The sequence below is a fragment of the Gasterosteus aculeatus genome, chromosome 9, assembly GCF_964276395.1.
Source record: "Gasterosteus aculeatus chromosome 9, fGasAcu3.hap1.1, whole genome shotgun sequence".
Lineage (NCBI taxonomy): Eukaryota > Metazoa > Chordata > Actinopteri > Perciformes > Gasterosteidae > Gasterosteus > Gasterosteus aculeatus.
In genome coordinates this window covers 3,115,751-3,142,019 of record NC_135696.1, presented here as the reverse complement: position 1 = coordinate 3,142,019, position 26,269 = coordinate 3,115,751, and the positions used below count along the sequence as shown (strand labels likewise).

Genomic DNA, 26,269 nt, shown 5'->3' with positions numbered 1-26,269 from the left:
ATCATATATCCCCCATTTATCACCTTAATCATTTCCTGCAGATTTCTCAAGACCATATTTAGTGAATGCATTCATCTTTCTTGTGTTGAGCCTGTGGACAATGACGGATAGCCTAACTTTTAAGATTTAAGGACTTCTCCTGCCGGACAAGGTGACAGTCATTATTATTGCTTATTCTCAAGCAGCAATTTTTCCAACGGGTGGTCAATGTAATGGTTGTGTGGCTTTATGGTTAGTAAATACTCAATGGCACTTGATGTTCACCGAAAAGCACAGTTAAGATCATCACATAGAAAGTAAACATAGTAGAATAGAAAACGTGTACACTGCATATCCTGGTACACGATGCTGTTCAAATGGCATATTTTTTTTCAGTTATTTCCTCAATCATTTTTCTTTGGTGCCAAATTGTTTGGTTATTTTAAGGCGCAAAAACAACTTGGTTAGTTTTAGTTGGTGTGTTTTACTTTAATTTTGGTGAGACAGTTTAACACTTGGTGAAGATTAGGGAAAGAGGGAAAAGTACACACTTAAATTTGAGCTCCCAAACTATGGGGCGCCGTTTGTAAAATGTCGCACGTTCTAAAATCCTGTGCAGTTTTGCCACATTTAGCATTATCATCATGTTATCATGTAACATTTTACAAACGGCGCCCCATACCAAACATCCCAAGAACCCTACAACTTTATCCAACAACGGTTGAGGAAAAATCATGCATATGGTTAGGGAAGAAGTTTATTGCGGGTGATGCATGATGCAAATTTTATAATTCAAGATTTTTTTTTCCAGAACCGATGGTCTGGATCCAAATCAACCAAATGAGCAAAAAGCTCCTCTTCCACGACTGAAGTCACTCACCAAACAAGTAAACTGAAGACCCTCTTTGCAATTTTAGAAGACTTCAAATCTTCATTATTCATGCATCGCTCCCACGCTCCCCGTACAGAAACATCCTTATGTTGCATGTGGCCAGTCAGAGGTCACGACCCTCATTAAGAAGATGCAACAGAAGGTTTGTCTGCAAGACGTTTGATCTGAATTAGAGTGTCTTTCTTTTAGCATGTTGTGTAGTCCTTTGCTGTCTCTGCTGCTGTGCTGCTAATGCTGTGAAAAAATACTTTCCTGTTTGCCCGCATTACCATTTCAGTATGTAATCACCTAGCTCATGAAAATTGCAAAGGCAGTGAATAATTTAAGGTGGCTGCCTTAAAAAGTATGTGTTGTACGGTGTCATAACGGTGTTGGTAGATACAGGAAAGCAAGTGAAGTAGATAAAACCTTTTTTTTTTTGTTGCTCCTTTATATTGTTCACATTACTTATTCCTTTGTTTCCAATATGGTTTATTGTTACTTGAGGGTATGCTTACATTAAGATGAGGAACGACCCACAAGTTTAATCTCCAATGTAATTGAGCACATGTTCTGCACCACAAATGGTAGGGAAATGTTGCAGGACAGAAAGAGCCAGCAACGTTACAGAAACTCTAGATGATCAAGACTGGACCTTGTATCGATCCAGACTTCAAATAACAATTATTTCACAATAACTTGACACAATAACGGCAGCATTGGGCAGTTCAAACATTTCTCCTGGCTGTACAAAAGCACCAAAGCATTGATTGAAGCGTGGGAGACCTGCAGTTATGTTGTTTGTTAAACAAGTTATGCCCCAGAACATTAAAACCAGTACACTGTAAACAAATCAAGGGGGTTCAACTTACAAATACAAGTTCAATTGCTGCCTTACACTTGAGTAGAGTGAAATTGAATTTACAATTTGGTACAACTCATAATTTTTTGTTTAATTTAGCTATGGATTGCTCTCTGCAACTTCAACTTAGCAATGTAAGTTTAAAACAAACTTTCTGTTCACTAGGTCTAACTAATTATTCAACTCTCTTTGAGTTAGGAGGAAATGTTGAAATTAATTTCCTAGTTAGCATACATTTTTTAAAATGACAATCTATAGTTATAAGAAACACCATGTCTTGTTGCAAAAATCATTTATTTCTTGCATTAAAAGTTTTTACATTATAACATGCAGATATCTAACTTCTCTACTGTATTTAAACTAAATATTCAGTGGAGTTTAACAGAATATTCACAAAAACGTCAGACAGAAAAACCTTAAAATCAATGTAAAATGGTCTTCATCAATTTCCAAATCAGCAGCAACCCCATACATCTTTCTTGAGGTAGTTCAAAATGTCTTTAGTGTCTGCAGCTTTGTAGATCTCTTGGGACCAGGTCATCAACGACTGCGTCCAGCTTGGCCTCGTAACAGCCCTGCTTCGGATCAAGGACCAGAGAGTAGAAATGGTCCGCCGTGCTCACATTGTGGCACATGAATGTTGCTATCCGGTGGCGCACTCCTTCGCTGTGAAAGTTTTTTGGCTAGATAAGTGTTTTTAGCAGCAACCACGCATTTAATGTTGGAGAAACACGGATAAAACAGTTAATCTTACATGGACCGGGACAGAGGTGCAGAGGTCAGTGAAGTTCGGCCGGCCAGGCAGACCCGTTTCCAGCCAGACTCCCTGCATGCGCTGCAGCAAGTGGCCGACTGGTCCTCCTCCATTGAGGGTAGCCACCCATCTCGTAAAATACGTACTTATCCCGTATTTGAGAATAAAGTAGCACTTCCGGTTTTGAATCAATATGGAACAGGGTTTGTCCCGTATTTGTCTTCAATGCAGCATCCCAAGCAAATAATCCCAGCCGAATTCTGTGAAGACTCGTCTTATTCTGCCCTTTCCTGGGTAATACTCGCTGCCATCCTTGGTTTGATTGGTTTGCTTCAGAATCACAGCCAATCAGAGTCAGAGGAGGCCGGGTCTCTTGGAGTGTCAATTTGAAAGAATGACAGAGGCAGCTCCAGGTACCACCCCGCATCCAGCTCTGAAGCGAAAGCGGATGCAAGAGTACCGCGAGAGTGGGAGGAATACTTGGCTGGAAAATGTTAGAGGAAATTAATATCAACCCAATTGCACAATTTGTCGCTGAGTGTTCTGTGTAGCACACGGTGGCCTGTCAGATGTGCGACAGCATGTCTCAGGAAAGCAACATTACCGCAATGCTGCTGGAGCTCACAGGAGTCAACGCATCGTCTCCCAGTTTTTCATATCTCAATCATCTCCTAAGGCAGATGGCGTAGACATTTTTAAGTGTTCATTAAGGTTGTGTGCAGTCAGACAAATAAGCATTATTTTAATAAGTGCTAAGAGGGATGTATTTAATACATATTAATATAGTGCCTAATAAATCTGTGTTCACACCACATTATACAATTACTCAAGTTCATTAGCAATTTCTGATCCTACTGCCCTCAGGGTTACAGCAGCGGTGTACCACACGGTGAAACACAACTTCAGCTGAAACAGTGCTGATTGTGGACACAAACTCAACCAAAAGGTTCTGCATAACACCAAAATCTTAAAGAACATGTCCCTTGGAAGAACTAAGGCAGAAGCAATGGTCAAAGATAGCCTTGCTCCAAAGGCAGTGGCTGATGTTGGTGACATCTTAACATCAGGTAAACCCCTCCCATTCTCCATACAGACGGATGCATCAAATAAAGGGAACAGGAAGATGTTTCCCCTTGCTGTACAGTATTTCAGGCCAGAAACTGGGATTAGCAACAAAATGCTTGAATGCAGATGAGTCCGCGGGTGGGATTATGGATTATATAGAACAATGCCTTGATACATTTGGATTATCATTAGAACAATTTACAGCGTATAGTGCAGACCATACTAATGTAAATTATAGAATCCACAACTCTGTCTTCACCAACCTAAAGAAAGAGCAAGATCTGCCATGCCCATATTGTGCACAACACAGTAAAGCATGCTCTCGACCAGCTCACTGGAAAATGTTGTAAAATGTTGTGCTAACAATCTATGGCCACTTCCCCACATCTGCCAAAGAGTTTTGCCAGTTTTGTGATGTGGAGTTCCGCGACATGTTTCAACAAGGTGGCTGTCCCTCAATCCAGCCATCTCCCGGTTAATGCAATCCTGGACTGCTCTCAGGTCTCATTTCATCACCCTGGGGGTAGAGTGTCCCAAACAGATCAGAGCTTTGTTAAAGCCTCAACTGAAGAAGATGCTGATCAAGTGGAAGTTTATCTCCTGTTCTCAAATAACATCCTCTCCCTCTTTGAGGATGTTGTAAAGAAGTTGGAAAATGATTCAACCACATGTGTTGAGTTATATTCCATCATGTCTACTGAGGTAGGTCCATGGGAGAGGTAAGAGGGTTGGTGATGGAGCTGAGGTATCTTGCGGCCAGATGGCTCCACCCCCATGCCTTATATGGACTTCCTGCCTAACAAGGAGAGGGTGGGAGCAGTTTAGTAATTAGGGGAGCATAAGAAGGGGATCAAACAACCCAACAGGGAGGAAGAAGGAGATAGAACAGACAAGACCAAGTGAGACATAGTAGGGAAAAGAAGAGTACAACCAAGTGTAAGATCAACTGGATTGACCTGGACTGGCTGACTATCAGCCAACTGCTTTGGAAGAGGATCCGCTTGTGTATGACCTAGTAAAAGAAGACGACGAGAATGGCTTGGGCATGGTGACGTGGTGTTGAGCTTATCCTCCGACACGATCAATTATTCTAAATCAACTGTACCTAGTGGCATGTGTTCTTGAAAAGTGACGTGGAAACCCACAACGCCACACAACGCCCCTAAACCCTAAACCCCTAACGCCACACAACCTTCAAGCAAAAACTCTAACGGAAGAGTTTTATGGCTACTTAACAAAAGTGACGCTGCAGCATCTTACCCACGTGATGCAGATCGGGTAGATTTCACAGATTTTCTCAACACCGCAATCTCATACTGTGGCATCACACGGGGCCAAGTTGCAGATGGGTGCTACTTCCCCTTTAAGGGACAACTGGCCCCCTACAAAATAGCGACCGCAGACAGAACTACACTTCCCAGAAGGCCTCAACTTACACAGGTGTACGTGATTAGGCCACCTGATTAAAGGCGGGACATGGAGAAGGCGAGGAGGAAACCGAGAGGATGCACCGAGAGGATGCACCGGGAACTGCAGCCCTGGCTGCTGCTCTGACATGTCCCATGTTGAAGTGTCCCTGAGCAAGACCTCTAACCCCAGGCAAAACTGAATGTCATGGCCTGGGTGATTATATTCCAATGAGCCTAACTAGTGTTAGCGGTAGACATTTCAGCCACAAGACAAGTAGTCCATAAACTGACTACAGTCCCTGTCATTAGCTGAATGTTGGATTGATTCAATTATATTTTTCTAAATGTCCTTTGAAACAATATTGATAGGACTTCCTATACTGCTCAACAACCATTCTATCGTGTCTAGGTCCAGTTTTCGGAATTTACGCGGCTCAATTGTTGAATGCTAACGTTAAGGTACTTTAACTTTTAGGTTAGTTCGCCATCTGGTATTTCTATTGGTTAGTGATGCAGCTGGTATAGAGTATGGTCAACTCAATCTCAGATTTTCATTCGGATCTTTTTCTCATGAAGTGATCCTCGGGCTAACCCTTGTAGATAACAGTAACTACAGCATTTAGTTACGGCGACTAGTCCAGGGTAGGGTGGCCATTTCCTTCACGTCAAAAAGGAGAACACTTTGCATACACAGGGACACGCAAGCAGATTACATAAAGGTGCATACCCATACAACATAGCTAATAAAACATATACAAGATACAGCTCATGACAACGTGCCCTTCCAATTCAGATTACATAGGTCTAATAATATTTTTTATGCTAATTAACATGAACGGGACTGAGTTGTATGACATTCTGAGTTCAGGCAGCTGGTCACAGGCTGGGTAGAGGCTGGTTGAGGCAGGGCAGAGGCTGGTAGGAGGCTAGTTGGAGGCTGGGTAGAGGCTTATAGAGAATCTGATGGTAGAAGGGAGGTCTGGCCTCTTGGGAATTTCTTGTATATCTCTGTGCACTGGTCTGTCAAATTGATGCAATCTGCAGCTCTGCCTTGACACTGTCCACTTCCAGTCGATTTCTATCGTTTCTCCAGGTTGTGGTCATCATTGAAAATACACGCCCTGTATGTGCATTGCTACATGGGATGGAGAAGATGTAGGCACTGACTTTCATCAGATTCTCAAGTGGGACATCTGCTCTGGAAAATAGTCGCTGTGGCAACCTTCCATTTCTGGGGAACTGAGTGCAGCTTCCACCACGCCATATTCCTCATAGAGTTCATCTAGATCAATGCCTTTCAGATTGCAGGCCTGGACAGCAGGCAGGAGTATTCTTCAAAAGACACAGAACTGGTCAGGCTAAGCTTTGACACTTTACTATGAAAGCTGTTCTCAGAGAAGTCATATCTTTCACTCACATATTTCTTGGCTCTTTAATAGAATGCAAGGAAATCAGCCTTACACTTCCCAGTCTGATGGAGTCGTCAGCTGCTTCAGTTTGTTGTTCACAGCAAAGCCAAAGAAGTTATCCTTAAGCCTTCTCTCCAGTTTTCCTTTCAGTTCAGTCATTACCAAAACACAGTTATTTTCTCAAAAGGAGGACAAACGAGTGTCCGGCTTAAGGCTGCGCCTGCAGCTGGACGGGGCATTTAAAAGCTGGACTGTCCGGCCTAAAGCGGGACAAATGGCCACCCTAGTCCAGGGTACACCCCGTGTCTCACCTAATCGCAGCAAGAAATCTTGTACCTGGGGCGGTAAATCGCCCTATGGCCAAAATATGTAAAAGGACCTGTTTTACGCATCTAGAAGACCCTCGTCAGCAAAGAAGCAGGAATCATGAGGCGCCTGTCACACAAAGGGAAGCCACACGTCAATTTGCAGATACCGCTCATACTTCAATGATACAATGAGTTGCCCTTAAAGCGTACAAGTATTAATAGATAATGAAACATTTGTTTACATTTCCAGGGCTGTGTCACGCATTGAGCATGACAGTCACTCATCTCAGTCTTTAGTCACACAATTCCACCACACATCCAATTTCGTGAGAAATTCAACCTCAGACTGTGGGTGGTGCCCCCCGACGGCCGTCACCCCCGACAAAATCTCACTCTGAGGTTTTTGAAAACTTCGCAGCTCTGCCTTTCCATATTTTGGTGTTTTATTTTTTTTAATGAATAGCAATTCCCTCCTTGATGCATTTAGCTCTGCTCCATTCTCCCTGGACTGTTTTGAGCCCTTGCCTACAGAAATATGATCGGTTGACGGTGCAGCCACCATGCCAATATATCTTGTTCTAATAGGAATGAGGAATTTTCTTAAAGCCCCTTTGAAAAGCAATTCACAAGTCACAGAGCAGGGCCCCCACCAAAACTACTAACTCTCCAATAAATATGCATGGTGGACTCCAATTACTCAGCCTGTGATATACCCTGTGTTCCTAGCCCGAGTTTACTTTGAACTCCTTTCAGAAACAAGCCTGTTATTTATTTGACATGGGTGAATAATTTCCGAGGTTCAAGGGTAATAGTCATTGTTTTTAAGTCTCAGGTGACTCGTGCCATTTTGGTTCAATTCTACTTCATGGGACAACATGCATTTTCTCACCCTCAATATAGTGCATTCATGCCCCTTTTTTTAATTTATTTTTGGTGCGTGAGTTGATGAAGGAAATCATTGGAATACAAATCCCAGGAGCACATGCCCCTTGATAGAACAGATGTGCCCCAATATCCCATCCAGCAGATTTCAAGTACATCTAGCCAAGATATCGGCCGAGGCGGAAGATGTTTAAGAGGTTATTTCTAAGCACATCTTTGATGTTTACCAAGTCTGGGAGTTGTATTTGCGCTGTTTTTTTTTTCTGTCTATTTTAGATAACTCCACTTTTTTAGAAATGGTTAACCGATGCGGTATTTGTTCATTATTTCCCCGTGTAATCTGAACACAGCAGACATCATAAATAATAAAAAACAGTACAATCTGTTTTGCATATTCTTGTTATAATGCAGAAACATCAGCGAACACTAATAGCGGCTGAGAAGTGAGACACACTGCTTATTAGGCATGCTTAAACCCAACTAAAAGACTACCCACTGTCTTGCAATTATTCTGCGGTGTCAGCCACATATTACAGTTGAATTGACCTTTTCACAATCATACTGTTGCAAACTATTCTGCAGGTCAAAGTTGACCGGCTGCCGAAGAGCACTGAAACTTAAAGACATCATTAGCAAAGATTCCCTTATAATTATCCCCACAGGTTGGTGGCTCTGCTTAGATGTGAGGTCAATTACAAATATACATATTTGCATGGAGAAGAGTCAAAACCCTTATGGTGTTCTCAGCTAGTCTTAGGTGGTGTGGTATGACCCGAGGCTTATGAGGGCTAATGCTAGCAAGTACAATAAAACTGTGGTGGCGGCGTGGTTTGGCTCAGCTGCAGAGGGGACGGAGAAGGGAGTGGTTCGGAGAACAGTGCCAGGGGGAGGCATAATTGGTGTTACGTTCCAGCTCCCAAAAGGGAGGGGAACATGACAACCCACTGCTCCGGCCCACCGGTGCCAGCAAAAAGGGGTATGGAGTCGCGGTGCGAGAAAAGGACAAACACCAAATATAGTATAACTCTTTTATCAAACAAAATAAATACACATAAATAAACAATAACTTTCTGGGAAATGGGGAGGGCTGGCAGGACCAAAACAAAGAAATAAACAAAAGGTCCCCACCCCTAACCTATACTAACCCCCACCCCCCAATCGAAAGACACTCTACCTGGCACACGGTCAAGGCGCCCTAACCAAACTTACAGGTGGTGGTCCGCTCAGGTCTAAACTGGTGTTTCTAGACAGAAGTAAACCTACGGGTGATGTATACCCCGGGGTAGCTCTAAATCTACTCCCCACTCCCTGTGAACAAAAGAGAAAACAAATAATTAGTCAAACGACACAAACAAACAATTGCTCTCTTCTGCTGCCACACGTTTCCAAAAGGAACACAACACTGAACACAAATGAATGTCTCCTCACACATGGTACAAACCAAAAACAACATGTGTGAATATGTAGCAAGCATCCCCTGAACTCGTCCAAAACTGGGCTTTTTAAAGAGCCCAGCCAGCTGCAACCACTGACGAGGGGAGTGGAGCTTCGGGTCCCAATCCTATCTGGGAAACAAACACACACACACACACACGTAATCCCTGAATTGGAAACATTATACGAACCCAGATTTCTGGGGACGTAACAATTGGCCTCAGGTGGGAGTAACCTGTGTGTGTCTTATCCTTAAGAAGGAGAGTTCCGGCAACAGCGGGAGAAGACTAAGGCAGCCGAGGAAGCTGGAGCCGGACGCCCATGTGATTAAAACGGACAAAGGACTGTTATTCCGCGTTCCCCCCAAGGACTGCACTTCACAGTGGTGCCCAACTTGGCTGGGAGGAGGAGATGACGGACGACGGATACTAGCAGGGGATGGCGGCCCAGCCGCTTGTGGCGCTGTATCCTCGTTCCCCCAAAGGACTGCACTTCAAACCTCTTTGATGTACTTGACGAGCCTTGGCCTTGATCAGCATTGAGATCTCTACAGCGTCTTCATTTCGCCTCCAATTTGTTACCATCTTGGTAACTTTCTCGCTAAATCCAGCAACTTCCCAAACCATGGTGTCAACCTTTTGTTTTGTGTCTAGCCTCAAATCTAGCAACTTTATCTGGTGTCTCACGTGAAAGCACTTATCGTTCTGCAGTTGCTCTCCTCAGCAAGTCAGTCTCACAGGGAAGTCGCATTGTAAGGGTTGCCATCTTTAGTACAGTAGAAAAAGATGCTACGTTACACACTCTTGTTGGTACTTTTGCATCCACTTTCGCCTCAGAGCTGGATTGGTTGGGGGGTATCTGCAGCTGCCTCCGCCGTTCTTTCAAATCGACACTCCGCCAAGAGACCCGCCCTCCTCTGACTCTGATTGGTTTGTAGGACCGGTCTTCAGAGAATTCGGGTGGGATTATTTGCATGGGATGCTGTATTGAAAACAACTCTGAAAATATGTGACAAACCCCTCCCCGTATTGATTCAAAACGGGACGCACTATTTTATTCAAATACAGGTGGCAACCCTGCCCAGCAGTCCCAGCTGCAGTCAGAGCTAAGAGGAGACCCACATGTCGGTCGAAATTGAATTGCACATGAGTAAAGCCGCCGCTGATTCCACAGTATTCATTATAGTAATGCAAATTAGACAATGACATAATTTAGCGGTGCACATCCCCAACCTCCCTTATGAGTATACAGGTATGTATGGGCTCGTCGTGGCGCAGGGGTAAAGAGGGTGCGTTGGGAACCGCAAGGTTGGTGGCCATGGGTTACAGATGTAATGTAAGTCGCTTTGGATAAAAGCGTCAGCTAAATGACTTGTAATGTAAGTAAGATTGGACATTTTCCCAGAGCACACCTGACAATCTCGGCAAAGTGGTAAAAAATCACTGATCTAGATCACAACTGCTGAGATAAACATATTAGTAAAAGGAGGTCCAACTGTAAATACAGGAATTGTAACAGATTGCTAATTTCTAGTCTATTGACTCCTGGTTAAAAGGCAACGCTCGGCTTTGCTTTTCTTCCGAAGGTCGCAGGTACTTTGAACACCAGCACAGTGGCCTGAAAATGAGATTCATTGATAACTAGCCTTGTCTCATCCCGTGGATACTGTTAATGTCTTTTACCAGCAAATATTAATGTTTCAGCCCAGGTAGGAAATATTTTACAACAGTCACCCATTTAGACCTTCAGATAAATGAGGACTGATCTAGTTCTTACCTGGTTTTTCAAAACCTTTTTACTTCTATTGTGGCCAATGTGGGTATATCATCTCATTGTTTGCAGGGAAATGCAGTAAGCCAGTAAAATATCTACCATCCCCACTCTGCCCATACTCTTCTTGAGGAAATGAATAGAAAAGCCAACCAGATAAAGATAAGCGAATAGCTTTGTCTGACTGATGAATAACAGGTGTATTCAGTTTCTGCTCACAATATTAAAAGCATAATGATAGTTTGCTAAGTCATTTCACCCTGGGAGGATGTTCCTCCATTTCCAGGAAGGCAGAACTCTCAGAAGAATCTGAATGCTGCTGGTGAGAGCCGGCTTTGTGTGAGAAATATGCCCATTTCTTAAAGCTTATGAATGAAGTCCCTGTGTGGGGAAATGCCTCCTTCAACAGAGGAATAAATCCCTCCTTCATCCTGTGTTGTTCACTGACAACTCAAACTCCAACAAGCCACACAAGTTTCTTCCCTGAACGATTACTGCAAGAAAATGTATTTGTCTTCTCTATTTTCACTAAAATAAATAATTATTGTGCAATAAAAACGGTGGTGCCATTGGAAATTTGGCGTACAGTTGTGAGATACAGTCCAGTATAAGAGGAATAAATAGCAAGAATCCCCTACAGAATAGGGGTGAAGTTGAAAACCTGTTAGCAGAAGACCTAAACAGGAAGATGGTCAGTTTCAGACACTGTGTAGCTTAATTGATGGCTTCAATGTTACGGTTATTCAAGATTGAAATATTATTCACTATCCCAATTCATCTAGGACACGGGTGAAATTTTGTTGGTATGTGGATCCAGTAAACAATGTATATATACACGAGAGTGTATCTACCAATGGACTAAAGAAAACGATCTGGCATTGAGACAACCGGAAGCCAGGGTTTTTTAGCTGGCGGTGAGAAGGGTCTAACGATGGGCAGTTGAGAAGCCCAGATACAAGCTGGGTTTCCATTGTCATCCTTAAACACATTACTCAATTACTGCTTTTAAAATGCAATGACAATACAGAGCAGGGATATGGTCAAGCTCAGCCAATTTGGGAAACCGCTTGAAATGTTTAATTCATGAATTGGAAATGTAATCCAGTAACTACTGGTCTACATCTGTAGTCAGTTTGTTTGCCTTGTGAAGGACTGGCTTTGCCAAGCTCACATTGTTATGGGTGCCAAAAAGAGTTAGAGATTGAAAGGTGCTGAACTCAGATGTTATACTCCTTTATGGAAAACTGATTGCTTGTGACCCGATGCCTGCTATAAGGGAATACCAATACAGTATATTGTTACTGAACTTTGTTAACTTGTTGGTCTGGACAGACAGTCGTTGCACTGACTTTTCTTTTTCTGGACTTCCTTCAACTTCAACCTGGTTCACCTCACAGACTCATGGATCTCTTGGGTTTATTTTGTCTCTCGTTATAAACAGGAATGTTTTGGCTGGTGGAAAAGGACAATGCTGTAATCTGACTCGAATTCTTGTTAATGCTCTTAACCTTTATGACATGGTTAAATCAAGACCAAAATGAAATGAAGCTGTGGCTTTGGAAGACAAATATCACACATGGTGCTTTTGATATACATGTAGTTATCAGAAAAAAGATTTTAACTATAAATATTGCAGGTTTAAATACATAAAACACTATCCTATAAACCAACAAACTCTAGACAGAAAGCAGTAATCTGATCTCACGTAGGCTATAGTTTGGAAAAAACTCGCTCGCAGCAACTTGTTAACAGTAGGGATGTGAAACAAAGTAGTAACTATATTAACATTTTCACTGTTAACTAACTTTCCTTGGAAAGGAGTCTAGCCCCTTTTTTAATAGATGTTCTGGTACTGTAGGTAAAATGATTTACGTGAAATAAAGACCAACTGTTGAAGTTGAAGCCAAAGGTCATATTCTCTTCCCTCCCTTTGGCCCACAAGAAGATTTTTCGGTGATTTATGAAGCTTCCACCTTATTGTGGATTCATAGTTGGAGAGGGCACATACAAATCAGATGACTCAGACATACATGTTGCTTCCTGCAACACCCTCAAAAATCCATTTCTGCTATTGGCAGGACATCGATTCCCTGCAAATGGATGGTGAATTCAGGCGGGGATGGGAGAGGATGCATTGAAAAGGTTGCCACGACACACGCACGCACAGGTTGATGAGTGTCTGAGCCATGTGGTCCCTGTCCATTGCAGCAACAATAAAACCAATACAATATGTCTGCTTAATGCTGTGTGCCATGAGGAGAGGCTACACTTATCATCTTTAATGTCTTTGATAAGACACGACTGGGAAGGATTTGCTCCCTAAAAAAAGGGGGAGAGGGTGTAATCAGACTCCAATTCAAGGGTCGTTTTACCCCTAATAGGAACAAAAAACATATTTTCTTACTTACCCTTAAGGGCAATATTGCTGCACAGACACTGTTGATGTTGCTCAATGTAGTTGTAGCGATGCAATTGAAATTAAATCAGAATAATAGACGTCATAATAGTTGGTTCCAATCAGGTTGGCTCCCTTTGACGCTTTGTCTCAGGTCTGTGTGTAAGAAGGCATGCCCAAATGGCTCAACATTCACACATAACAGAAACCCTGACCCCTGGTCCTTCCTCCTGCCATGGCCTTGCTGAAACCTCGATCTTCTAAAATAATTATTATTCGTCACATTACCATTACTGTCATCATAAACCCACATTACTGATGTGGGTTTATGATGTATCTGGATTATCTGGATTGTGGTTGTTCCTGCTGTTGTCCAGCCTGACAGCCACTGTCATTATTATTAGTTTCAATATATCAGTGGATTCATGTGAAAACCGTGGCCCGTCCCAGATTGATATTTGATCACTCAAATCGTACCATTTTCCTAAAGTTGTTCCAATCCAAGTCCCCAACCACTTGAGTTTGAATGCCAGTGTCTCAAAGGTTGCTGTACTAAATTTAATTATTATATGTTCCTAATAGTGCTGTCTGCAAGACCATTGTGTTTCTGTCACATAAGGGCCATAAATGAAGATTTCAGCATGACAATATTTTTGCATCCACATTCCACAACGTTTACAATGTGACACAAAACCCTTGGATGTATTGACTGTCTTGCCACAGGAATCACAAGCAAACACTTTCTTAACGAGCCTCTGGTGAAGTAACGTTAACTAAACTTAAAGTTTAGCTAACTCACAAACCCCAAAACCTAACATTATACTTCATATCAACGAAAGATTAACTCAAATTCAAATGTAACGCTAGCTAACAGGACGCTAATGCAACTGCTCACTGTAACGTGACATTCCCATAAGCTGTTTTTGACAACCTAAGATGAAGTTAACACAGGCTGATAGGATATGAACTTCTTTACTAACCTTTCCATGTGTATTATCTTATGAAGGATTGCTTACCTCAAGAAGAAATGTTGTGTTCCTTGAATTACACAGCTGAATCCAATGGTTTGCCACTGAAGGGATGTGCAATGCTGTCAACTGACGCTGAAAGCGGTTCAAAAGTTCGTCACTGACCGACCGCTGTCAGTCAACTTCAAGGCCGCCTACCCTTCACACAGGGTGGATCGTGGAGGGGGGCTGACACGGGCGAGAGACATGGTGACACATAGTGAAGCGGTGTTTTACTGTCAAATAAACTGAATTTAACCAATTTCAATTTAACGGTCTGTTACTGTCGGGATTTGACAGTTTTTCACTGTACATTTTACACTTTTTTCGCAGTGTACTGAAAGGTCTTCTTTCCGGAGTCACCATTTATACTTTAAATATGGCATTATATCCCATGTATATGATGACATATTTGAAGTATTCAACATGGGAAGGGATGCCCACGTACAGAGGTCTGATTGCTCCAGACCTCCCTGTATTGTTTGGAGACATACATCTGACCATCATGAGACACTGTGTCCTCCTTGACACCTGAATCTCATCTCAGCTGATATGTCATGAAGATCGAACAATACAGACGTGACTCCCTTTTAGTCATGATATTACATTATTTATGATATGACATTATTTGCAGTTTTTCCAACAGTTTTGATGTTAGAAGAATCTAGGTTAGTTTGGCGAGACAGCTTTGGAGCATGTACGAAGGCCCTCTGTAATGCAAGAGCAGCTTATTACTCATCATTAATAGAGAACACTTAAAACCACCCCAGGTTCACACACATCACTATAGCCAGTGTGACTGAGTCACAGCTCTGTTGAGACGTGTATTCCTTTAGACCTCAGAAATAATGACTATCAATTTCTTTAATGGGAAGATTCTAACTTTGAGGTAAAATTGATGGTCTCTTGCCTTTAACCAGGGCCGACCCGTCCTTGGGTGTAGGGACCTTGAAGGCAGCTGTAGGACCTGATATATATTTGGATAGCTTCTCTCCCATGCCTTACCTATCTCTGCCAGTGTGGCTTCTCAGCTGAAGACTAAACAGAGAAACAAACTGGACATTGAGGACAACCTCAGAGCAGCCTTGTTAAGTAGAACTCTAGACTTTGATACCCATGATTGGAGCTAAAAGTATCTCCAGTTCTCCCATAATTAATTCTTGTTACATAGTTTAAGTCTTTTTTCTCTGTAGCTGGAATTTTTAATTTTATGTTTCTGCATGAAAGCACTGTTGAGTGACTGTGGCCTCCAAATGAAGTTTGCAACATCTACACAGACATTTCTCAGTGGGTGGGAAGCAGGAGCCTCCCTGCCAAGAAAGAGAAATATAAGCTTGATTTTTCATGCAATAACCGTTTTGTCACGGTTTGCAAGTATTGCAAAAACTCCCAATATTCATGGTGAACTATGCTTTCCTTCAGAAATTAAGAGGTTGATCCGGCTAAATGGCTAGGAGTAGCACACCAGGTTGATGCACGAAAACTTTTGACCGTAAAGGGGATCATACAGAGGTTATTTTATTTTTTGGGCTTTCAATATTTAAAATGAACTAATTGCACATTTTGAAATGTGTTAATCGTGATAATTCACAATTTAACATGTTTTCTTCTTCTAAACCCAATCTTAAGCCTAGTTTATGCTCCTGCGTTTTCAGAGAGATGCAAGGACACGCAGGCGCAAGAGCCCCTTGCGTGTCCCTTGTGTGCCTTTTCACACCTCCTTGCGTGCGTCGACCCATTTTTCGAAAGCGACGCAAGCCTCCTGCAGCAACAAAAAACGTTACTCCACCTATTGTTCTGGCGGTGAATTGCTCTGCAACACACGCAAGCCTTTTTTGTGAATAAATACGCAGAAGCATGCGCCAGCCTTTACTTAAATAATTAGTAATCACTTTAGAAAGCGTTGCACTTTGCTGTGCTTTCAACACTCCATCATTTGACAGCCGTGTTTCAAGTGCCAACAATGTTCCGACATTTAGCCGGGACGTTTTGCAAAACTTTTAGCAGTGGGGTCCACTATGCAGAGTAAGGTAGTCCTCTGGCACTATGGTGAGCAAGGTAGATTTTGAGATGGAAGTAGCCTACCAGCAAGCATATCTTAGCAGTAAGCTTAGCCTAGTGGTGCGTAATGTGGTCCATTTGCACTCATCCACTTTCTGTGTGACACCTGGAGGAATTCCTCTGCTCAGTTCTCAGCTGTAATTTGCGCTTGTTTGTTTTACTTCCAATGCAAAAAAACTTCTGCTTCGTTCTCTCCTGTCCAACTGTCTCCAGCTAGCGGCAGTTTTGTTTTTGGGGTCAACTTTGTTTACTTTCGGCACACCGGAAGTAAACAATGTTTATCCACTTTTTCATCCTTGTGGGACATTTAGTAAAACAAAAAGACAACACCAAAACAACCAAGGAAGGGAGGAGAAGGGGATCAAAGTAATGAAATAAACAAAAGGTCCCTAGTCTTCTACACACCTCTCCCTGCCTAACACAGTCTATCCCTAACCAGCTTACCTTTCTATGGCCAAAACTACAGGGGTGACTCCCGCCCAGCTAACATAGTGTGTGTAACAAAGATTTACCTACGTGATGCAAATGTATACCCATGGGCAGAACTACCTACCCCTTCTCCAGAACTCAGGTAGAGCACAACGGGATCTCACCCGACAGGGTTGAACAACAAAACGTCATTGACAGGTCATACATTTTTTTCATTATTGTGCACTGTCCTGTGTGGAATAAACCAATAAAATAAAAAATAAAAATCAACAACTACTCCGAGCCACACTGAACTTCGTCCGTTTCAATAAAAATTGTTCATTTGTCAATTACTATGACCGGATGCAAGCACATTGATTCAACTCATCTGTATGTGGCAGAAACATAGAATGCCAACAATTCTTCCTGGCCTCAGGTGTATTCTAGTCCGCTTTTCCCAAAAAACGTATTTATCCTCGTCATGTCGGAAAATGTCTATGTAAACTTAGGACACTGTATTGTATTATTATGGCAAAATAACAAACAAACAAGTTCAATGCAACTTTTTATTTCTGGGTTCAAAAGCAATGTTTTTTTAGTTCTCACTTTTTACAAATCCTGCACATGGAAACTGGGTTATGATTGTTGTTGGTAAATATCATGATTTGACAAATAAACTAAGTGGATAGGTTTAGTCATCTAAAAGGCAGTTGCTGCATTCTGTGCAACACCGCTCTAAAAGATTTACAATGCAGAGTGCTGACACAGTGCGGTGGAACTCGCCGCTGACAGTAACCTCCCATGTGATAGGTGCAAAAACAGCGATGGCTTTCTAGCCATCAAAACTCCCGGCATCAGGAGACTTCTAATGCCAGCCTATGAAAAGTAATTGATAATCACAATGCTCACTTCAAACACTGACACCAGGATGTTTCTGCCGACTTAATGCTGATTGTAATAAACCCTAATTTACAGAACTATATATAGATATATATATAATCGCATTTTCAATGAATGTTTTCACTAGAATTTCTATGGAATTATAATCTCTGCCCATTTTATATTTAAAAAACGAGAAAACCTCGTAATGATTCACAAGGAGATAAAAGGCAGGATTATAGATCCAGAGAGGGAGAGTGAATGTGGCAGAATGTGCAGCATTGAGCTGTAATCATCACAAATCTTTATGAACATATGACTAATTAACACCAATGTGTTTATACTCGGCACACTTCACAACAGAAGATGCCACATGTGTTTGGAGGAAACATTAGTCTATAATTATGTATGACACTCCAATTATAGAATCATTTACTCTTTCTTGCTAATTTGTAGCCTACAGTTTTCTTTGAGGTAAAATGAATCAGCTCCCGAGGCGCTCTCTGTCCATTTGATTCCCTCTCGGCAGCATCCTGACAGCATCCAGCTGCTGTAGTAGTCTGTGACCATTTGTATATCCCTTTGTGCTCATCAGCAATCACCATAACTTTACCGTCATTACACACAGAGAGCTGCAGGGCTGACATCAAAGGGATCAACCTCCAGCCCTGAAGTTTTAACCAGCGACTGTACACTTGTTTGCGTAGCCTGAGACTCTTTGGCTGCTTGTTGGGGCAGAATGATATGGATAAACATAGTGTCTCCTTGTTCACAAAGTATTCAAATAATCATTATTGCATGCTTCATCTTACAGTGGGGCCCTCGGCTGGTCTTCAGAGCATTGTATCAACCTGGCAGGATATACCGTAGTTAATTGTAGATCGAGATGTGTGTTTTGCAAAATAAACTCATCTTACTTTAGCTGCTGTTGAAATCTTTATTGCTTTAAAAAGACACTGCACAATGTTGGACTTTTTTTTTTACAATATAAAACAAATATAATTTAGCTGTTGCCAAGACACAAAAAGTTGTGATTGTGGCACAGGTATTGAAACTACTCACAAATGTATCCAATTGGTAATCTGTGTGAATGATTTGAGTTAACACGGAGAATACCACCTGTGTGTAAACAGTACAAATAACGGTTTTAATGTTAAAGACTGAAATAAAGAAAGAATGTGGAAAACACCGGCAGCAGAGGTCAAATAACAAGATTTCCATCATTCTATTGTAGTGTTTTTTAATAACATCAATATACAATCTAAATCAATGCTGATACATTTAAAAATATCAGTTTCATTGGTATTGCATTGGAAATGTAATTATAAAATATAACAAATATCAACATGACACTTACCAAAATTAAGACTAATAGGATTATATTACAAAGACTATTCTTTGTTATTACAAGTTGCCCTTGAAAATCGGGCATTATTATCTAATACAAACTCATGGCATCAATCTGTGTTCACAGTCTATATGGCGCTAAAGAGGATGATGATGGTGTACATCATATCAGTGAGCAGTCGGCATATGGAAAGAGCTGTGATTTATTCAACGCTCTTTTTGTGTGTGCTTGTTTTTGATACGAGATGTATGGTGTTTTATTTTTATTTGATGTCAATGTTTTTTTTGGTTGTAGAGTTTTGACAGAGGCACTAGTTTCCAAAATGGAAATTTAAAGAAAAAGGAAATGTGTAATATGTCCGACCAAAAATGATCATTGTAGGAAATTATGCACTTTCATTTGCAAAATGAAGCAATTTACTGTCCCCGAAGCAACGCTAGTGACCCAATCTGCATCCGGAGAGAGACAAAAAGTACCAGAAATAGAATCTCGAATTAAAGAAATAAAAGAGCAGCCCAACAAAATGATATTACTGACTGCTTTAATTATTGTCGACCACATGGTGGGAAATAACAAATATGGAGAAAGTCAGTGCAGAACGATTCTCCATCTCTGCGCGGATCAGCTCCTCCCCCATGCGCGCACAGCTTCATTTGATCAAATCCTTCAAGTTGGACCACTTTTCTTTTTTCATCACTGCATTTGAGCAACGCCACAACTTGCGCAGCACTTCCTCTTCCACAGCCGAGCGGCAGTTTCCTCCCCGAAAAGGCGAAGGAAAGAGTGAGGACAAAGAGCTTCTTGCATCCTCAGCATCCCCCTCTGCCTCCAGCGATGGAGAGTGAGGTCATATTTCGCCCAAAGTGGCACAGTGCGTTTAGGCTTTTCATTTTTATGATGTTCTGTTCCTTTCGTGTTGCCAAAGCCGAAATAACTTGCAGGTCGTGCCAACCTGGAAATAAATGGCGTTCACAGGAATTACTGCTGAAATTCGACACAAGTGAGTACCCGACTGGATTAAAGAGAGAAGTTTACGGAGACGGGGCGGTGAGATCCGCGGCCGCGGGTGCGGAAAGTCGGCGACTCCGTTGCGCTGCTGGTTCCGCTGAATGCGCTCCTGACATTCGGGTGGAATCCGCGGAGCAAAAGCTGCAACGGAGCGCGGAGAAGCAGGACGCGGGGGGCAGCGGTGGCGGCGGCGGCGAGAGCAAGTTCGCAAAGACGAAAGTTTCCAATGTCCAAACCAGTGGCGAGCAGAAGACCAGAGCCGGGACCACCCGCTGCAGAAGGAGCAGTGACGAGGACCACGGCGATGTCCAAAGCAGAGAGCCCGGGGAGGACGCGCGCCCTGCGGGCGGGCGGCGCAGGGTGACCCGCTCTGACTCGCGCTGGAGAGGCGCCGGTCCGAGGCAGGAGGAGCAGAAACTCAACAGTTCCACCTTCGCCCTGACCGGGGACTCCTCTCACAACCAGGCCATGGTGCACTGGTCCGGCCACAACAGCAGCGTAAGTGACTCATCCGTCTCCTTTGCGCAGCGCAATTCACAGCGGGGTCCCGCAAAGTGCGCCTGTTGTCGTCAAGTGGGCACGCACCACCTCACGAGAGAGCGACTGTTGTGTTACATGAATCCGCGCGCGCGCGCGCGTGTGTGTGTGCGTCAGTGAGGATGAGGGAAGCACACTTGTCCCCCATCTGGACACTTGTCCCTGAACACATCACACGAGTTTTCAATAATATGTTGGTTCCACAATAACACAACTAATTAGACAAATAATCCCAGGGGTGCATTATTGAATAATTGTTATAAGACCTGAATCTGCAGTTTTGGTTGGCCTCTGTCTGTATTCTAGAGGAGAAGCTTTGTCTCAGGAGCAGATAAAGTGAGAGCCGGTCACGTTGAGGACTTCCTACCACAGGTCAGGATTTTCAAGTAGCGCTGGGTTGTGAGAGAGGTTAGGGAGTTTCAGCCCATCTCCATCCCTTTTCCTAGCCAGGATTCTAGCGCCTCAGGCCAGGAGGACCTGCACCTTTCGGAGCTGCAGCGGCCTCTGAGAACCCTTTAATGTGATGGCAGCAATGAGAGGATCAGGGATTTGTCAGCGTGGCAGCACATTTACAGGTGCTCCAGACAATATGGGATGTCATTGACCGCAAATCAAAATGAGAAGCACTTCTTATTCTTATGCATTATGAGCGTTTACGCTGCAGTGGCCATAAATTATAGAAGTTTTTTAATGTCATGAATACTTTTACGCATGTGGATATTGTGTCATGAAAAAATGTTTCCTGAATGAGGATAATTATCCTGGGTTTTCGCCCTGCGAATGAACCAACGACGTTGTGCCAAACAGGTGGAGTTGCAGCTTTATTTATGAGCATTATGAAACTAAAAAATGAAGGCTCTGGAGTCCCCGACTCAGTTTCCCCCCTCCTGTTCAAAATAAAAGGCAGAGACGTAAATTACTGGCAGGCAAATATTTAGAATTTCCATGTTGAGTCTTTTCACAAGGTGATGTGTAGAGGATGTATTTAGATCATGGCAATTTTTAAAATAATTTTGATCGTTTCCTAACAAAAGGTCATTAGCATATTTAATCATATTTTAAAGCCTTGTTTTTAATATACAGGATGTCTATTGTTAAAAATAACCTATTACCCATTTCCTAAATTATGATTTATGCAGGGGGAGCTGACAATTAAATGACCTTCTTGAGGATTGTTTTTTGTCAATTCACAAAACTGATGCAATTCATATCGCTGACAAAATGTAAAGTGACGTTTTAGTGCTATTTTAAGTGTAACCATAGTTAGTTAGTCTTTGGTATATTCTTCCCAATGATCATTTCATACACCAGACATGCTGTGCTGTTGAACACACACGTATCCAAATCAGACGAGCGGCCGCTGAGGAACGCTCAATATTTTTTTTGGTACCCGCCTGTTTATTTATTTGTAGCTTTTAGAAAACCATGTACATCCCAAATACGACACACTGGGAACCTTGTTTTGTCCATCTCACCGTAGAAAGCGACTTCACAACTCCTGGATTTAATTATTACTTCCCGTAGAATTCTATAAAGTAATGTTGCTTATTATGACACAACGTCATAATGACCATTAATGTAATTAAACTTCATTTTAGCAGAAATCTGGGTTTCGAGCGTTAATGTCCAGCTGGTTTTCTGCTATATTGTAGCCGGCAGCGCTGTTTAACGTGTTATTCTGCTCCAACGCATTTTAATACTGTTCTACAGCTGCCTTTCATGCTGCATTTTGTAGACAAATACTTGATGTAGGAGAAATCAAGAGACAAAAGCGGTTTTCTTGTGTGCCATCAGAGAAAGAATCACAATCTATCGAACACATGCTTTATGTTGTATGCACAAAAGAGAATTTATACGTTAAATGCAATTTAGATTACTGCTTTAAACTTTAATTAACATAGGAAGAAGAAAGGCACTGGAGCACAGTTAAAAAAAGTATTTATCTGCTGCAAGCACTGATATCTCAACACGCTTGCATGCTTCTTCTTCTTCTCCAGAATCGAAATATAATAAGAAAGAGAATCTAAGGCAAAGTAACGGGTAAAACGTATCCTTGGCCTCTGAAATCCGCCGTCCTGGAAAATGCTGTTAGTCAATGTCCTGTCAGTTCCACAACTGCACAGATCCATGCCCCCCCCACCCCCCCACACACACACACCACGTAGGCCTGTCTGTAACTAAGCCATCCACAGTCACAGGGGGGATAAAACATGCTTCTCAGTCATGAAATGTTTGCCATGCTTATTTGTTTGCTTCTCTGATTTGTCCAGTTTGTGTTTACCCTCCAAATGAAAGATCACTGTTGGAGTGAGTGAAAAAATGTTCTCCTTTTCTTTCAGTTGACAAAAACAACTAACTTGAGGCGTGCAAGAACATATATCTCACATTAAATATGTACAGTTGTTTCTATAAGTAAGAAGAGCAACATGACAATCATAGCTGCTTTATAAATAAACAGATAAGTCAGCAACATGCCAAAGGGCTTGGAGAAAGGCTTCGTGCTCTTGATATTTAACCTTTAAGGCATTAATAAAGCTTGTCTTTTAATCATCCCACATTACTCGCAGCCTTTATGTCACACTGGATTGGAGGTTATATTTATGACTCAGGAAACATTGGCCACAGGAGTCAAATGCAGGAAAGTAAGTTTAATTAAAAATACTTACACATGGGCCTATAACAACTGAAAGGACTGTACTGTATTCAGACTTATGTCAAAATGTCATCATCTTTAACAGTATGAAAGAAGACGTAGTCAGTAGTAGACTGCTGTCTGGAAGCCTCAAGAACGGCCTTTCAGCCGTTGGTCACCAGAAGAGAACAGAGTGGGTGGATCTAAATTAAAAATATTGAAATTTGTTACAATTTTCTTTTATGGAAGTCATAACACACTTTGAAAGAGTTAAAGCCGTAAGACAGAAACCTTTAGCCAAATTGACGGACCAGACAACCACATTGTAGACACCCGTCAATCACAAGGTAGTGTCCTTTTCCATCTAAATGGACCATAATATACAAAATGAGCATCAGGCTTTATTAAAGAAGACTTGAACTCTTGTTTACAATAATTACTGAGGGAATACATCTGGAGTGAAGTAGTCAGTTTTCTCATATTAGACATTAGAAGAAATGCAAAGTTTCACCCCCCCAAAAAAGACTCTACAGATCTACACGATTCACATGATCTATTTTGATTTCATAACAGCAAATTTAGCCGAAAAGCGAGTTTGCAGGTATGAAGTATAAGACACCTGACAAACGGTAGTTGCTGCCTGGTCATAACGAGAAAGTCTTGCAGGTGTGGATAGTAGGGAAACCTCAGGCTTGAGTCAATGTATATGCCCTTTATGTGTTATTCCAAAATAATTCATATTATAATAGCCCAAACTGTGTTTTTTTTTGCCTTAAGCTCTTAATGTACCATTATCTCTTTTTTGCCAAGTTATCATGTAGCGCCTGACCCATTCATACACCGCAGGCCATTCGGGGGTAAGTGTCCAATGATACATCATGACATGGACATGGACAAGCCAGTTGGAGATCTCGCCTCTCTCTTGTTCTAAATCAGCAGATATTTTACGATTTCCAAAGAACTGATATTCCCAAACTACTTAAATATTCAACAGTAGACACTGAAAGTAAACAAGCCAGCTGCTTCTTATGCTCTTCATACATACAATTCTACCTATAATGTACAGATTATTTTTCAGATGGCAAGATATTTTATAAATATTTACAGTGTGATTATTCAGTTAACATTGACATGTACCAATTATATATTCCCAGCAATTATTTTACTACCATAATTGATACAGTAAATAAATAACTCAATTTATTCTAAAGAAAAGATCAGTGTTGGCAGCTGTTCTTTATCGTGCAGCTACATACAGATTGTTGGTCATGGCAGTGGGGCATAGACAGGTGAGGGCATATACTACCGTAGCCAAAAGGCAAACTGCTGGAACAGCTGTTACCATGTAGTTTAATAGGTTTAATACTGCAGTATGAGGGGATAGCAGTGTACCCATACAACCCTAGTATTGCCCATGTGATTCCATTGGACTGGTCGGAAAAAGTAAGAACCACCAAAACTAGTGAAATGTTTATTGACAGGTTATTGGCAGAGCAGTGTTGAGATTCTGAGAAAAAGGTTACAGGCAAAGAGCAGTCTCACCGTGGGGCTTGTGGCATATTGCTGGAATGAGATACATGCACGGGGACAGCATTATATGCGTTATAAAATGTCACACGTTCAGTACTTTACTCCGTGACTCAGATGGATTCAGGCTGACATTACTGTCTACCAGTCTAGGAAGATTATTTTTGAGCTTTGGTGCCTCCACACAAGTAGGCCGTGTCCTGCTGCAGCAGAAGCAGGTGAATTATGAAGTAAAACCCTTAAGAGAAAACAGTGTCCCGATGTATCTGTCACTAATTAACGAAGAGTTGTTCATATGACTCCTAGAAGCATTGTGAGACACTCCCTGGTGTCAGTTGTCTCACACCAACTCTCTAGATCTATTTCTTGCCATGTATGCATTCTGAAAGCCATGGCAACGGACCGTTTACTGTCATGACCCAGATTTGTTTCACCCAAGTCTTACCTTGTCGGAGAAGTGGTTTTCTGTCATCACCATCAAGCCTTCAGAATGAGCTAATTTTTACATTTAAAGCTCTCAATGCAACATGAAGTCGTAGACAAGAAACAAACTGCACACATTTACAACCTGTTCCTCCAATTTGTATTAATTAAAAAGGTCATTCAGCGCTGACAAATGCAAATTTACAAGATTTCAACAACAATAAGAACAATGTTCCACTTACCCACTTACTTGACACTCAAGTGCAGTGCTTTCTATTGGATCGCATGGCTCTTTGATGGTGATATTGTAAAAACATAGACAAAGCTTGTTTATGTTAATATAAGAGTGGGTTACAGCCCACACGGAGCGGCACTAAACAGCCCTCTACCCATTAAAGGCTTTTTAACTGTTTTTCCCTCAAGACTGCCTTTATCCTTTTTAATCCGATGTAAGAGAGGAGAGGTGGTTTGCAGATAATTAACGTGCCAATTTCGAGCCTTCTGTTTCTATTTGTTTTCGACCTATAACCTTCCCGAATCATAATATCTTCAATAAATGAAGATACAATGAGATATTAGTGCTCACAGATAGTGATAGTGTGATAGTGACAGTTATACATACATATATATATTTCACACATACCATGTCGGCACCTGTTAAACCTGGAAAACGAGCATGCAGAAAGACATGCATGTTTAAGCAGCAGACCCCCCCTACTGGGCACCAGGCCCCACTGGAGTACAAAGGGAAGAGGTGTGAAAACAGGCAGAGCAATACCAGGACAAGGGCCATGTCACGTGAGAAGTGGTGCCTGGGCCTCGAGTTTATTATCCTGGAACAGCGCGAAACAACGGTGTGTTTGGCCGAATATTCAGTTGGCTATAGATTGAGGCTCCGCAACGTTGCTCTTTGTTTGCTTTGATTTGTGTTGTTTTGGATCCTAAAGGAGATAACATACCTGCTGGTCTCTGTTTTTTTTTATTAACAAGAGGACATAAGGGACAAACACGTTTCCTTTGTCCCTGAGATTTTCAGATACAGAACTTGGTTATTACCACAGAGCTTGTAACAGCTGTCGCTGGGTCCAAGGATCTGTTTGAAACACCGACTGAGCTCACCGACAGTCAGAGGCTGATTTGCTATTTAAACTTTATGTTAGTTCTTTGTAGAGTTATGAGGTGGTTCTACAGAGTACCTGGACCACTGAGTCCACTGTGATTGTGTACTGCCGTTGTTCCCAAACAATGAAGAGCTTATAGATGATAGATTTGCATTATTAAGCATCCATGTGGGTCTTTTC

At 42.0% G+C, this 26,269-nt stretch overlaps 1 protein-coding gene across 8 annotated transcripts in view; it reads left to right on the top strand.

The window, feature by feature from the left end:
- Window positions 1-18,423: 18,423 nt before the first annotated feature.
- Window positions 18,424-26,269, top strand: part of sorcs1 (sortilin-related VPS10 domain containing receptor 1) — a 115,750-nt gene continuing 107,904 nt past the window's right edge. For all 8 annotated transcript variants that reach the window (XR_005713107.2, XR_005713108.2, XR_013450770.1 and 5 more), the window contains exon 1: window positions 18,424-20,347. Coding sequence is in view for 5 of the 8 variants with exons in the window: in XM_078080671.1 (XP_077936797.1) it covers window positions 19,676-20,347 (672 nt within the window). In the remaining 3 variants the exon portion in view is untranslated. The remainder of the gene's footprint in view (window positions 20,348-26,269) is intronic.